Genomic DNA, 15,678 nt, shown 5'->3' with positions numbered 1-15,678 from the left:
TTCTGTGATTTATCTAATGCCAGCTAGTTAAATTCATCACTTACTCTCTGTTGATTTTCCCACCCTTAATCTTGCAGAAAGAAGGCTCAAGAAAATCAAGCGGATGTAAATCACAATCTTCCATGTTGTTTTGCCTCCACATCACCCTGAAAGCGCTTTATTTAAATAATTTAGCTCTGCTCAATTTCAGCTTGATTACAATAGCCGCAAGCCATGCAGATCTAGTTATGGGCTTTATTCAAAATTAAAGCTAAAATAGAAGTAGATTTTAAAAAACACAACCACTATAGTAATTAACCTGCAAAATGTGTTCTTAATCTGTTGATTGCAACTGTCAAACATTTTTAAAAATGTGTTGAATATTACCCAAGTCACAGCCTACAGAGGTGGAAAAGACCAGGCCAGGTGAACCATAGAACAAGTTGAACCCTGAATCCGAGGGCCAGGGCGACCCCGCCCGAACCCGAGGGCCAGGGCTCCCGCCAGACGCGTGATTCTCAAATTTGACCTTCTTGGAGAGGGAGATCCCACTGGAAGAAACTGAAGGGGAAGAGAATATAACTTTAGCGAAAGATGAAAACTGACCACTAACCAAACGAATGAGAGAGATTGTTCTTTGAGGCTGAATATGATGTGTCATAATAACCATCAATTACTATAAAGGTGTCCAAGCTGAAATTCAACTTAATTACAATAGCTAGCCAGCAGCCAAGATAAAAGGTCACATGCCACACAATTTTAAGCTTCCCTTTATACGAAAGAACTGCAGTATTTTAAATTTGCCACATCGTTGGCGGACAGGTACCTAGCCATAGTAGCTAATTATCCTAGCTAGTTCACACTTCATTCTCCCCCAAATGATCCCATTATCGACAGGTATCCGTGCTTAGACATGAAGACAGTTCATCGACCGAGGACTGACATGCAGCTGTCACAGCTCTTTTAGAGCAATCCGACGGTTAGCGAGCCAATGCTAGATAATAACGTTAATTGCAGCTACAGCAAATAGTTGGCAGTTAATCTGCAAGTTAACTAACGTGCTCCATCGCCATGAAAATTAGAATCTGTTGCCGCAAGAGATGTGCATAAGTAATGTGTGAACTAGCTAAGTTAACCATCTCAAATAGACAGCTTGTCTGTTAGCTAACCTAGCTAGAGAGCCCAATGTTACCTGAGTCGTTGAATTCAAGTCCGACTTGACACTTTAGCCTTTCCCATTAGGCCTCATCGTCTTTTTAAACAAAATTAACATACTATTCATAAAATCCATATAGAGCAAGTTTTATGGATGATCTGCTCAGTGAAGCTGCATTATTTCTGTTATAATACGGACACGGCAGCATTTTCACGGCATGTTTTCTTAATCTGTTTATTGCAACTGTCAACACATACGAATGATTAATAATTAATGTAAACTGTTATGCAGCGAATTAAAGATACTATATTTTCCTGTTTCCCTAGAAATAATCCAAACTGCAGTGTCTGCTTATTTATGCTGAAGCACACTTAAGTGGGTATAATTTTTGTGGATTCCACATATACATTAAAAGGAAAATGTTGCCCAATCATGTCAGAAATAGCAAAACAAAAAAACACAGGCTCCGAGTTACTGAAAGAGAAGTACGCGATGAGGTCCTGGTAGAGCATAGGCACAGGTTGGTCATACGTGTTTATGAGGAGTTTAATTTAAGCAAAATCCTCATCACACACCCAAGAAGTCAAAGCCTGCAAAATCCCCAAGCAGCAAGACTGCATCAAGTTAGCACTGGCTGAAGCAAAAATAGTGCTGTGTCCTGCTCTGTGGCTCATCCACTCTACCAGTCTCTTAGTATTGGGCTTAGTGTGCTTAATTCATCTTGATGTCCTAACTGACATTCAAAAAGAAATGGATGTGAGAAGACAGTGTAGGAGTTCAAATTTGAATTGGCTTGAAATGTAGGCTGAAGTGCTCTTCTGCAGCTGAGCAGCTCATTTTCTGCTGAGCATCTTCACAGCCCTTACAAGGAGAGCATGAAAATGATGGAGGGGACAAGAAAAATCAGAATAATGCTTTAAGGACTGGACACATTTACAGCTTCTCACACTAAACAAAGTACTCCAAGGTAAAAAGTTCATCAAAGTAAAACATGTTTCATCCATCTTTCTGTGAACTGATATTTTAATGACTGACAGACAAATCCTCCAAGACTTGGCTTGGGATGCTTTGGTGTACAGGAGAGGTTTGAACCCCTTTCATTAAAGAAAACGTGTATGACTCAGGTGCTAGGGTATTATCAGAATGTAATTTATTCCAAATGTAAACACATGATTCTCTTAATTAGAGATTCCCTTATAAGGCATATTATTCAATAATGTTCATAGAGGTACAAAAAACAAAACAAAACAACAAAACCCTACTGAGTCTGGAAAAGAACATCTTTATCAATAAAAAGTATCAAATGACCTGAACACAGTTGTACCACCATTACAAACTCCTTGCTTGAGTCTGCATGTATACATGTATGATAGTAACATATCAGCCAATGAATGATGGACTCGAGTTTGTACTCGAGGAAAGAAAGAAATTTTCATAATGTCATAAAGAATCAAGTGTTTGGAAAACGTCTAGGAAAAGAAAGAAACATTTATTTAAATGTGCTGAATATTGCACAAGTCGCAACCCTTGAAAAACCAAGAAGAGTTCTCGGTCTGCTTAAGTACTGTGTACTGCAAAAACACAAGTAGAATTGAATTTTCCACAAATACACATACAAGAACCATAGAAGAAAGCATAGTGTTGGTCTTATAGAACGAGAGACACAAAAACCTCAGCTACAATGATCAACAATTACACAATGAAGTTTGGATTCAACGGAATTTCGTTTTGAACTACGGTAGAGGGGCCTCTTTATCGGCTACTCGAATACTAGGCAACAACCTGATTCACCATTTGTGGATCACATTTGAGCAGTAACATGATTTGGTAGAACACTTGCATTTGAAACCATTTTTGTCTTCTTTTATAGGTGGAATCGGAGGCCAGTTTGGTGATGTTTTAAATCTACTTGAAGAATAACAAACAAACAAAAAGCCAACCCTAATGTAACATTTAAAAGAAGCACCAAAGTGGGCATCAGATTTACCATCAAACAGGGTCTTGCTGCTGTCGAAGCCTGTGCACTGCCGCTTGCAGATCTCCATGTTCTGCAAGCAAGATTTCACACTGCAGCGAGAGACACACACACACACACACACACACACACACACACACACACACACACACACAGGTGGGGGGGGGGGGGGTTACAGTACTAGCAGAGAAACTCTGATGCTATTTGGATTTCTAAATTAACACGGTGTTCCTTAAAATGTTTTTGAAACACTGACATGTAGATTGGAAGGCCTGGAGCAACTCACTGTGCACTCTGAGGGAAGTGGAGGAGGTGGGTCATGGTCAGAAACAGGTGGTTCACGGTCTTCACTGGCGTGATCCTTTTGTGAGCGTCTAGCGTGAGCATCTTCTTTAGTAGGTCGATGAACTCCCGCCGGTCGGCCTTCTCCGCCAAGACGTCGGTGCCTTTCAGACTGGTCATATTGACCTGCGAGAGAGACCCATGGGTGAGTCATATTATTCACCAGCAGAGGGCGGCAATGCACCCAATACGAACGAAGTTCTGCAGCAAATTTCTACGCACTGCTCTGCCCTTCGCAGATGCCGTTCTCCAGAGCGACTTACATGCGCTACTCATTATGACAGCAGAAACGCTCGACCTTTCAGCTAGCACCTTGTTCTACCTGCTCTATAATGTGAGCTGCGGGAGCCCTTTGTCACGTTCTTCAATTTCACATCGCAACACTAAAAGAAATGCGTATAGTTACGCGCACAAAAGCCCAAATAACCTGCATCATGTCGTCAAGGCAGTTTAAAATGTACTTCCGAGTCTCTTTGGACTTGATGCCACGCTCCGCCTCATGCTCCGAAGGTGTCTGGAGAAAGGAAAGAAAAAACAAACCATTCAGCTCCACCATTAAGTTACATGAAGTCATTAAGTTACGTCCCTTATAAAAAACACATGGCATTTGGCATTTGAAGACAGGCAAACCTTGAGTCTCCACAGGGGGTAGCAGTAGAAATAGTAGTGCGTCTTGGTCCCTGCGCTCAACATGCACTCTGCTGGTAGGCCCTGCGTCTCGGAGATGTAACGGATCTGCAGAGACACCATACGGCAAAAGGATTATGACTTTATTTTGAGTTAATCCTTTCATTTTCAAAGTGCATGTCTAAAAAAACAGGCCATAGAAACTCATTTATATTAATCCTAAAAATGAGCGGGCCGACAAAGCAGCTAAAAGGTCAAACTACACACACACAAACACACACACACACACACACACACACACACACACATATCACTACAGCCACAAAACCACTACAGGTCTGCACCACTGATGCTGTACGGGCGTTAAGGCACAGCTCAAAGGACCATGTGCTTACCTGATCATATTCGGAGGCTCCGGGATACAGGGGCCAGCCCAGGAACAGCTCAGCAATGACACAGCCCAGGGACCACATATCGATGGCCTCACAGAATGGGAGACCCAGGATGATCTCAGGCGATCTGGACCAAAAACACAGAGATCGCCATCATGAAATCAGCCTCGGCTGATAATTCCGTGGGGGGGGTGTTTGTGTTCCTAGACATTACACACCCACTATTCTAGTGTAACATGGAACCAACACTACAATGCACCAACACTACAATAATGTTCTGTTTTGCATTAAGTAAATACAGAGTACCAATGCAGTTAAACACCCGTTACTCAGTATATTACACTGTTAATTAACAGTGTAGCTACAATGTAATAGCGGTTTTGTACAGACTTGCTAAATACTGATATTACCAAAGCCTGCAGTTCAGCGCATCCTAACTAATCTCAGACACCGAAGACGGTTCATTAGGTGTTTTGCTAAATAACAGCACTCACATGACCCAATAAAAATAAACCACTTATAAATCAATCGTGCTCCAGTTAACTGTAATGCTCATCATAGGCTTTTAATGTGTAGCAGGGTTATTACAACTGTCCACAACATGCAGCTCTACTCTCAAGCACACTAGAGTGCAACGAGTGCATACTTATTTCTAACACGCCTCAGCACGTGTCCCTCACCGGTAGTATCTGGACTGCAGGTAGCTGGGGCCCTTGGAGAAGTGGCTAGCTGAGCCGAAGTCGATGACCTTGACGCGGTACGGCTGCCTGACGGGGTCCACCAGCATGATGTTGTCGGGCTTGAGGTCGGTGTGGATCAAGCCCAGGCTCTTCAGTTTCATGAGCGCTTTGGCGACCTGCTGCAGCACGGGCCGGATGCATTTCAGCAGCAGTGGGCTGAACTTGCTGCGCTTGAGGAAGTCGTAGAGGCTCTGCCCCAGCATCTCGAACACCAGGCATATGTGCTTCTTGTGCTGGAAGCACTCGTACGCGCGCACGAAGTTGAACTCGTCGGCGTTCTCCCTGCTCAGCCGGCTCAGGATGCTCACCTGAGGAGGAGCAAAGGAGGGAAGACAGAATACGCGTTAAGCCGAAGCTACGTGGTCACAGCTTCAAAGTTTGATACTGCTGACAAATAGCCTACTTATTTTCAATAGCATCAAGCACTTTGTGTACTTCCCTTCAACCATTTACTTCTACAGGATTTGGGAGATGCAATTATGGAAGTGGTCCCTTGGAAATGAACCCATGAACTTGCTTTTGGTACTCAAACAATGCAGATTAATGCTCTTTCATAACAATAACATTTTTAATGCACATCCAAACAGGCATGGCTTACACAACTGAAGCTAAATCTTCTTTTTAGAGTAAGCTTCAAGCTGTCCGTGTGTTATCCGAACTAGTTCCTACTGAACTAGTGAAAATTAGAACTAGTGTGCCAAACAAGTATTTCTGTGCTACCCTGGCTGTATACAAATTCCACGGTGTGCGTTAGCACATCTGACACCAACAGAACATATGTTGTAAAACTGAAACAAACAATAACAGAATCAGGGCTACAGCTGATTCTAGGCCATATCAATAGCTCATTTAAAGCAGGCACAACTTTCCCACCTCGTTCTGGCCCTGTCGAGCATAGGACGGATGACTTTTCAGGATCTTGATTGCGACTACTTCACTGGTGCCCCGCTTCCAGCACTTGGCGACCTGGCCAAAGGTTCCACGGCCCAGGGACTCCAAAACCTCGTAGCTGTTGGAGACGGAGCGGAGGATCTCGTTCTGCACCAGTTGGTACTCGCAATCGCTGCCCCTGGCCACACGCTTGGACAACCCAGGGGAGGAGAGCTCCTCCAGGATCTGTACACTGTTGCTGCTGTGTGCCTCCTCTCTCTTCCTCTTGAGGCTGCCCCGCTTCTGATAGCCGTCAGCACGCCGCGAGGTCAATGCCTCGTCTCCGCCCTGCCAGCTGGAAGAGGAGGAAGACGACGACGAAGCCTCGTCCGAGGCTCCAGAGGGGGAAAAGACCATGGCAGGTAAGCCATCGATTGAATTGAACCCCGGATCCGAGGGCCAGGGTGTCCCCGCCCGAATCCGAGGGCCAGGGCTCCCGCCCCGTGCAGGATTCTCAAATTTAACCTTCTTGGAGTGGGAGATCCCACTGAAGGAATCTGAAGGGCAAGAGAATATACCATTATGGAAAGATGAAAACAGGACTACTAACCAAATGAACGAGAGAGATTGTTTGTTCTTTGAGGCTGAATGTGATGTGCCATAATAACCATCAATTAGCTAAATTAGCTAAATCACAGAGCTTTGATTTTTTTTAAAACATCTACTGCTGTTTTAGTTTTAATTTTGAATATTTCTTTCTGAAGCAGAGCAGAGCCCTGATCGATGCCATTGTTTTTTGGGCAGGCTTTAGCAAGTGATTGCTTTCTCTTTACACGCTTCTCAGAAAAGACAAGTTCTTTGTCTTGCGTTACTCAAAGGTGGTTCTGTGTGCTAAAACAACATCTTGACCTTTCAGCGATGCTGCCACACTGAAAAACAGAAGGCCAAGAAAAAAACAGCTTCTATTCTTAGACTCTCTGGCACTCTAAGTGCTTGCTGATACCTTGCTGACTGCAGTATTTCCTACACCTTTCCAACTGAGAGGCTCCTGAACTTGCAGCACCTCTGTCAATTAATCAATTGCATAACAAGAGTTCATCCACTCTATAATTGAGGGAGATACCCCCTCTAATCATTAATGCTCATCATTACAAAGACCATTAGTGTAAGCTGATGAAAAATGTTTCAATGTATTTAAAAGGTAAAGAACAGAGTAGCAATGTAAAGATACCATTTATAATGCATTACATTTTAGTCTTTAACACAATCTCTTGCCCTGAAACAGTGTTTAGGGCGATTACAATGCTGTTTCAATGTGTTTAAAAGGTAAAGAACAGAGTAGCAATGTAAAGATACCATTTATAATGCATTACATTTTAGTCTAAAACAAAATCTCTTACCCTGAAACAGTGTTGTTGGGCGATTACAATGCTGTTTCAATGTGTTTAAAAGGTAAAGAACAGAGTAGCAATATAAATATTCCATTTATAATGCATTACATTTTAGTCTAAAACACAATCTCTTGCCCTGAAACAGTGTTTAGCGCGATTACAATGCTTTGAAACGCTGTTTCAATGTGTTTAAAGGTAAAGAAGAGAGTTGCAATGTAAAGATTCTACTTATCATGAATTACATTTTAGTCTAAAACACAATCTGGGTTTGTGTGTATATAAATGATGTAATGTTACTGTTGTGGAACAAATTACTTCCATTTCCATTTTTAAGGCAAAAATATTAAATGTTGGAATTTATCATTACATATTCATATGAATATGACTTTAATTTGTATACATATTTGTTGACATTAGCTATTTTGATCAGTCATTTTTGTGTCTGGTTGTTCTAGCTCATATTTAGCACGTTGTCCTTGACCATGTCCCTCTGTCCACAGGGTGGTGGTGTTGGACTGTGTTACAGACACGCTGCTGTTTTCCTGCAAGGTGCTAGTGGTCGGATTTGTAGGTGAGAAATATAGAGTGAAGTCATGTGTATATTACCCATACTACACTTCATCACATTCTGACCATGATGGCACATGGCAACACACTTTAATAGGTAACTCTGAGGGTTTTTCTACATTCCCTGTAAGGTCTGCTGGCTTTCTTCTTCTTCTCTGGGAGAATCAGGCTGCCATATGACAATTTCCAGCTTCAGCTGCTGCATTATTACTGGTTGCCCGTTATTGTACGTATTGTAACCTCAGAAAAGCTCAAGTGCTGACACTTGCGTCTGTGTGAGAACAAAACATCAGCATATTCAGTACACTGAAGAAATGGTTCTTTCTTTTTTAGATTCCAAAATGCTTATTGACAGTGATTGTAAAGTCACTTTGTTTGTAAATAACCATGATTTACACATTTATTCTGGACAGCAGTTCCTCTCATAATACTGAAGGCCCAGCATGTATATCTACTACTGCTGTTTTTTTAGACGGTGATTGTGGGAGCTTATTTCATCGCGCAGGGCTTCTTTAGTGTGTACAGCATGTGTGTGGACACCCTTTTCCTCTGCTTCTGTAAGCTGCACACACACACACACACACACACACACACACACACACACACACACACACACACACACACACACACACACACACACACACACACACACTCTCTCTCTTCATTCCAGCAGTTCATAATGACATTGGGCACACACAGTCGAAAGCTTGTATGGTCTCGTCCCTTTACTTCAGGGAGAATAGAATTATAAAAAACATTATTAGCTCACATTTCACTCTCAAGCTACTACACATATGCCAATCATGAGGACTATATTGGTTTTATTTCCACTATGATGTTTCTGTCTCCTCTAGTGGAGGATCTGGAGCGTAACGACGGCACCGTGCAGAGACCATACCTCCGATTTACTCCTCCACATCAGCCGACTTTAAAAAACCATTTAAAGCTCTACACATCATGGATCACAGAATGTCTGTTATTAACGCTATACAAGAACTATACTAAGGCCATAGATCTAGACTAAGACTATAAAGTTATTTCACTTAGCTAAATAACTTTAATACATAATTTAAATCATGCAATGTGTAATAATATTTCTTGTTTTTGTTCAGGAGATGTGCAGACATTATCTGCTGTATTATTTTTGTGGCTGCCATTGTCACCTATATTCTTATTCGCTCCCTGGGTAAGAAACATTTCCAACTACACTTTCATGGGGGAAAAAAAATCATTATTATTGTGGGCTCAAGCGGAAGGTCTTTTACCCATGTATGGCTTGTGAGATATCCTTCTAACGGAGGTTCTAACACAGCGTGGCTGCTTGGAGACTCTCGTCATGTCGTGTTGCCCCAGAACTCCACTGGGATGTTTTGTGGAGCTGGAGTCAATGTGTAAGTCCCTCACATACTGGATAAGTATTTATATCTTCACAGGAATACCAAAACAGCACACCCAGTATGTAAGGAACACCGTCAGTATTCTTTCGAATGGACTTTAGTGAGTCGGACTAGGGTTACAATGGAGCTGTGCAGGTGCAAATCATGTGGAAACATGAAACATCAACAAGACAAGATGGGTTAGACTTTAGCTTTAAGATTTTCATGATTGGCACTGCACAGCAACAAGTGGAACCAATCAAATCACTTGTGTTTAATGATTGTCTCTAAACCAAGGGGTCCAAACTCAGGTCTAGGAGTGTCACAACACTGCAGAGTTTATTGGTTACCCCAGTCCAATTCACCCTCGAAGAAAGAACACTTAGCTGGGTAGTGGTGTGACTCTCCAGCACTGAATCCTGATACACATACTCAAAAAATTGAATAAAAATTGTTTATTTAATTGGCTAATATTCATGTGTCAAGCTGCATTTGTTTCCTGCATCCTCTCGTGTTTCAGTGACAAACCAAACGTCCTCTACTTTGACCTTCTGAAGTGTGCCAGAGCAACGACAGAAATGGACGCCATTCTAGAGGGTCTCCAGTGTCCAACCACTCAAGTGAGATTTCCACACAAATGTCCTGTTGACATTGTACAGAAACCAAACACGTATGTCAGTAGCCTTTTAGAAATATGCACATGAGACTCATTTATTACAAAACAGTTTAGCATGTAGTATGTGAATGCCAGTTTGTAAGTCTGGGGGCTTGGGTCTCCTTTTGCTGCTTGGTTTGGGAGCCTTTTGCTCTATCATGCAATGAACAATGTGTAAATAGTGTAGATAGAAATATAAAAAGCAACACTGTGTTTAGCTACTCAAATAAGATCTCCTTCACTCTGTGTGTTTGTGCGTTGGTTTGCAGGTCTGTGTTAAAAAATGCCCTTCAGAGTTCTGGAAGTTGCCCCCAGAGGCGTATGCCCCAAATGCCCTGCCTAAAGACTTCTTTCAGCAGCAGTATTGTGACCCTAGACTTGACCTCGCCCAAACCACATTGGTAAAACCTCACACTGCAAATAAGCAATGTAACCAGCTTCATCTCTGAGAAATAAACCCTCACCTCACTCTTGACAGAACAGAATTTGTCGTATCAAAAGTCTTTGCAATATGCAACTCTTTGTACATGTAATTCATGCATTGGCTTAGCCACTCACGCATACATAGCATTTGTGCATACATAGCATTCTGCATGTTAATGAGATTTTCACATGCATTTCCACTACAGAGTGTCCAAGACATCCTCAATCAAGAGCTTTGTCCATATTTCTACACGCCAAGTAAACCAGGTAAAGACAGCAGGATTACACAACTACCTGTTAATTTGTCCATTCTGTTTTGTAACAGTTTGACTATGCTATGTACCAAAACATAACCAAACCACCAGGAAAGTACTTATACCTGCAGTGATAAGTCAGCAGGTTTAATTGTTAGTCATATTATTTTCTGTCTCTCCCTCCACCCAGAACTAGGGAGATGTCTGCCTAGCTTTGACTGGCAGGACGTTCCTCCAGACTTCTCTCTCCCTGGATTCGCTTCCGTTAATGAAACAGTCGAGCACATAAAGGGATATATGGAGTAATCCTTCACACACACATTTCACTCTCAAGCTACTACACATATGCCAATCATCAGGACTATATTGTTTTTATTTCCACTGTGATGTTTCTGTCTCCTCTAGTGGAGGGTCTGGAGCGTAATGACGGCACCGTGCAGAGACCATACCACATGCCCAGGTCTCTGTGGCAAATCCTCCACAAGAGAGACAGCTTTCTCCCTTAATGAATAAACCATCCAGCATATATTTGAGTCTTTTTTCTGTTGTTGTAACTGTAAAACTGTTCTCAACAGCATTTCGACCACTGTTTTGTTCAAAAGAGATCTGACGGGGCGGCCTCTGGACTGATCCAGTTTTGACCGAACGGCAGACACACACTGGATGTTCTGGCAAACATTTACATATCTGGCTGGACCTTAACCATGTTGCTCTGTTTATTTGATACGCCTACTCTTTTCATATACCGCACTGCTTATTGTGTAGGAGTAGGCTTGCTCCTAAATGTGGAGTATATGAGAGGCTTAAGGGGAAGTTGATATATTTAATTGAGTTTTAGTTCTTTGCCAACCTCTCTCATTATGTGTGAAAGATCACATTTCATGGGATGCTACAATATATTTTTTTTAATTCCTGAGTGTAATAATGTCAAGATTGGCCACCCTCCTGGACTCCCTCTTTCCGTGGTTTCACGTCTTGCGCTGCAGGCCGCTCCCCCCTGCAGCGTTGGTCAAGACGGGTAGACGCTTACCTGGGATCTCGTCGTTATCAAAATAAACGTGAGCCTGCTTCTTCCGGGAACGACGAGATGCCCGTGTACAGGCAGCCACGACCAAGGCACACAGCAGGGTTTAAATACATGAACTAGAAACGAGGGACAGGTGTACGCAATCAGTGTGAGGACAAAATGAAACCGTGGAACGGAACAAAACACAAGACATGGAAAACACGGAACATGGAAGGGACTGATCGTGACAATCAGCATAGATTATTTAACACAAAGATTCAGAACTGCTGGTGCTGTGTATTTAATCATCTAATATAGACACCAGTACCTCCACTAAAGCCTGCCATAATGATATCAACATCAAATGCAAAAAAAGTAATTTTGTTTCCAATAGTAAAACCAAAAAAAAAAGCCAAACAAATAAAACGTGATGATGGACATGCGCCTCTTTAAAGGATTTTCTCAATAAATATATGTAGAATTTATGACTATAACAGAAAACAGCAAAGAGAAAAATGCAAGAATGCATATGGCGAAGGACGTATGGCAAGTATGGCAAATTCCTCCTAAATGTCTATATGGTTCCATCAATGCAATATTTGAAGCTCTATGAAATAAACAAACCAAATTGTTATCAGAACACTCCACTATATTCATGAAAAACACTTTCTCATGTACTCATGGTATAACTCATTTTTACTGTAGGAATTTGGAATAATAGGATGGCAAAATCCTGTTCATGCCTATTCTGTTCCATATATGCAATAGTTGAAGCACTATAAAATACACAATTCATATTGTTATCAAATCCTTCCAATATATTCTTGAAATACACTTTCTTGTGTATCCATACTATTACGTTCCAATGTTTTTACTTTAATTTGGAGTAAAAGGATGGCAAAACCCTGGTTTTCTGTATGGCTTTAGCCACTCCTGCTGCATGTTGGGTGTCTTTTTTCCATGTTGTCTAGCTGTGTGCTCACATGCATGAGTACTTGTCTCTCTCCCCCTTTCTTAGCTCACAATCTGATTCCAGTTTTCGAGTGCAAAATACAGTCCTTGCTGTCACGTAGGAACCCAAACCAGGCGAAACTCTCTCTCCTGGGGGCTACGTGTTGACATACAAGCTGACAGCAGGGCCCAAACTTCGGGAATTAAACCTTAACAAGCTTGCCTCTCTAGGTAACTCAATTAGCGAGTAGGCTTAGTTAAAATAACAGCTTTAGTGAGCAAGGCTCCGATGAAAAACGCAAGTTATGATGGCCATTCACACTCCAGACACATTTTTTCGTAACTCAACAATGACTCCTAAGTTCTTTCAAACTTCTCAGTAAGGAATTCAAATCTGAAAAAGGACGTTCAAGAATAGTTTTGAGATGTCATTCACCTGGTTCTGAAAACTTGACTTGTAGAGTAACATACCATGCTGATGAGGTTACAGTGTCAAGCGTGAATGTGTGGAAGCTTGACTTGGAAAAAAGACAATGAATTGGCCATCAAGTCTACAACAAAAGCATGCCAGCTAACATTGGTACTCACCCCAACCTGCCTTTGCACTGTGCAATTCCAGCAGTCTTAAACATTGTTTTGCATTTCAAACTGTACAAGACGATGCATCTGAAACCTTGACCAAACTCCATGGCACAGTGCTCCATCGATAGTTGTTCTCAATATTGGTCTACAGATTTTCTGGAAACTATCATGCTAGATCATTAAGATATTGTGCTTTTGTCACAACAAATGTGAAATCAAAAAGGCATTCTATCTGCTGCCACAACTGCACAAAATATTTTTGTGTCCCACATACTTCATGCTCATTTCGCTATACCGCTGTTATTTGTAGTTGGCATGTGAGCTATGGCAGGCTGTTTCCTATTGGTTGTTTTTATACGCGTGTTGCGTATATGTGTACTGCGAGATTTTAGAGCAAAATTTCTGACACTGCATGAGGAGACATGAGATGCCCAGTCCAACATTTCAGTAAAAAAAAAAAAAAAAAAAAAGTCAATCATTCATATTTTGAAGCACTATAGACTTTTTATGGTCTGAAGCTATAGTGGAATGGTTTTCCAGGCTGGACGAGGTATGAAGTGAAAACACGGACTCGATCATCTCCACGTGTGGACTCTGTGTCCAGCAGGGCCTCTCCAGGAGCCTGGATAGTGACCGATTTGTCCCCTCTGCTGTCCCTGCTCTTAGAGCGGTGCCTGTCTCTCCGATCCCTGAAACAGCACCACACACGCACGCGCACACAGATGAAAGGATGGCAAAATCCTCATAAACATGTATTCGTTCCACTATATAATCAGTTTTTGAAACTCTAGAAAACAAACTAGTCAAATTGTTATCAGATCCCTCCACAATATTCATGAAATCCACTTTCTCATGTACCCATGGTATGACTTTCAAGTGTTTTACTGTAGGAAGCTTGAGTAATAGGATGGCAAAATCCTCTTAAACATCTGTTCAGTTCAACATATATCACTACTCGAAGATCTATAAAATACACAATTCAAATTGTTATAAAATCACTCCACTACGTACTTGAAATAAACTTCCTCCTGTACCCATGATATGACTTTCAGTCATTTTTACTGCAGAAATTTGGAATAATGGAGTAGCAAAATTCTGTCGAATGTCTATTCAGTTCCATATATGTAATAATTGAAGCTCTATAAATAAATCAAATCAAATTGTTATCAGATCACTCCACTAAATTCTTGATATACACTATCTTATGTACCTGTGGTATGACTTTCAGTCATTTTTACAGTAGGAATTTAGAGTAATAGGATGGCAATATCCTGTGAAATGTCTATTCAGTTCACTATATATCACTACATGAAGCTGAGTGAAATGCACAAATCAAATTGTTATCAAATCACTTCATTAAATTCTTGAAATACAGTTTCTCTTGTACTCATGAATGACTTTCAGTCATTTTTACTGTAGGAATTTGGAGTAATAGGATGGCAAAAGCCTGTTAAATATCTATTTGGTTCACTACATATCACTTTTCCTTGTACCCATAATATAATGTTGAATATATTTACTGTAAAAATTTAAAGTATTGGGATGGCAAACTCATGTAAATTGCCTGTTTGGTTATATACATGCAACTTTAGAAAGTCTTTAAAATAAACAAATCAAATTGTTATCACATATCACTACTATACTCTTGAACTACTATACTATACTACTATTCTCATAGTCAGTGTAGACGTAGTTTAGGTAGGGGACGGGAGACGTTGTCACTTAGCCTCACAGGTTACATCTTGGCGATAAGCCTAAGGTTACATTATTATGTAAAGATTATTTTATTATTTGTGTAGCTTTTTTTGTACGTTAAAAGCACAGTAACCACGGACAGTTTAATCGTATAGGCCTAAATATTCGATACAGGACATGGAAAATTGAGCGCGAGCATCCCATAGCATGGAAAGCAGGTGCTCGTGACCAAGCTGCCTTTGTTGATGAGCTAAGAACGAGAACGTGCTGTGACTTCCAACATCACAATGTGTCAATAACCTGGAATGATGCGTCATAAGAATAGATTATCGAATGCAAGATTATTTTTTACTGAAACATTACACATTGCGGACTCTGTGTGATGGCGCTTATCGAAAGTGCAAGGGAGTGTACTGTAGTCAGCATGCCAGATTATTGCGGTGAGTTTTGTTGTTGTTGTTTTTTCCAGATATAGCCATATGCCAAAGATTTTATGAGAACCCATACGTCAAATACAATGGTTAAAAAAGAAAAAAAAAATGTACAAAACTAGCTTGTACATTTCATGTTAAAATAATAAATGTTCTTACGTACTTGGTAGGTCTACCTTATATTAAAAACATTTATATAGTGTACGATCTGTAACTGTGTATCAGATCGAAAGCGTATGTGTGCAGAAGGTGTCATAAAAAAAAAA

The 15,678-nt window shown here is 41.1% G+C and overlaps 1 protein-coding gene across 1 annotated transcript in view; it reads right to left on the bottom strand.

Annotated features, from left to right (window-relative positions):
- Nucleotides 1-261: 261 nt before the first annotated feature.
- The window catches only part of LOC145655694 (homeodomain-interacting protein kinase 1-like), a 43,456-nt gene continuing 28,039 nt past the window's right edge, over nt 262-15,678 (bottom strand). Inside the window, exons 2-9 of the mRNA XM_081709184.1 lie at nt 6,085-6,436; nt 5,152-5,519; nt 4,475-4,598; nt 4,083-4,187; nt 3,880-3,966; nt 3,397-3,578; nt 3,123-3,202; nt 262-540 (exon numbers count right to left, since the gene is read on the bottom strand). Coding sequence (XP_081565310.1) covers nt 335-540; nt 3,123-3,202; nt 3,397-3,578; nt 3,880-3,966; nt 4,083-4,187; nt 4,475-4,598; nt 5,152-5,519; nt 6,085-6,436 — 1,504 coding nt within the window. The 3' untranslated portion in view covers nt 262-334. The remainder of the gene's footprint in view (nt 541-3,122; nt 3,203-3,396; nt 3,579-3,879; nt 3,967-4,082; nt 4,188-4,474; nt 4,599-5,151; nt 5,520-6,084; nt 6,437-15,678) is intronic.

This window comes from Electrophorus electricus, unplaced genomic scaffold (assembly GCF_041902795.1).
Source record: "Electrophorus electricus isolate QZ-2024a unplaced genomic scaffold, ASM4190279v1 Scaffold32, whole genome shotgun sequence".
Classification (NCBI taxonomy): domain Eukaryota; kingdom Metazoa; phylum Chordata; class Actinopteri; order Gymnotiformes; family Gymnotidae; genus Electrophorus; species Electrophorus electricus.
The sequence above is the reverse complement of the archived record's forward strand: the minus strand, read 5'-3'. Positions and strand labels throughout refer to the sequence as shown.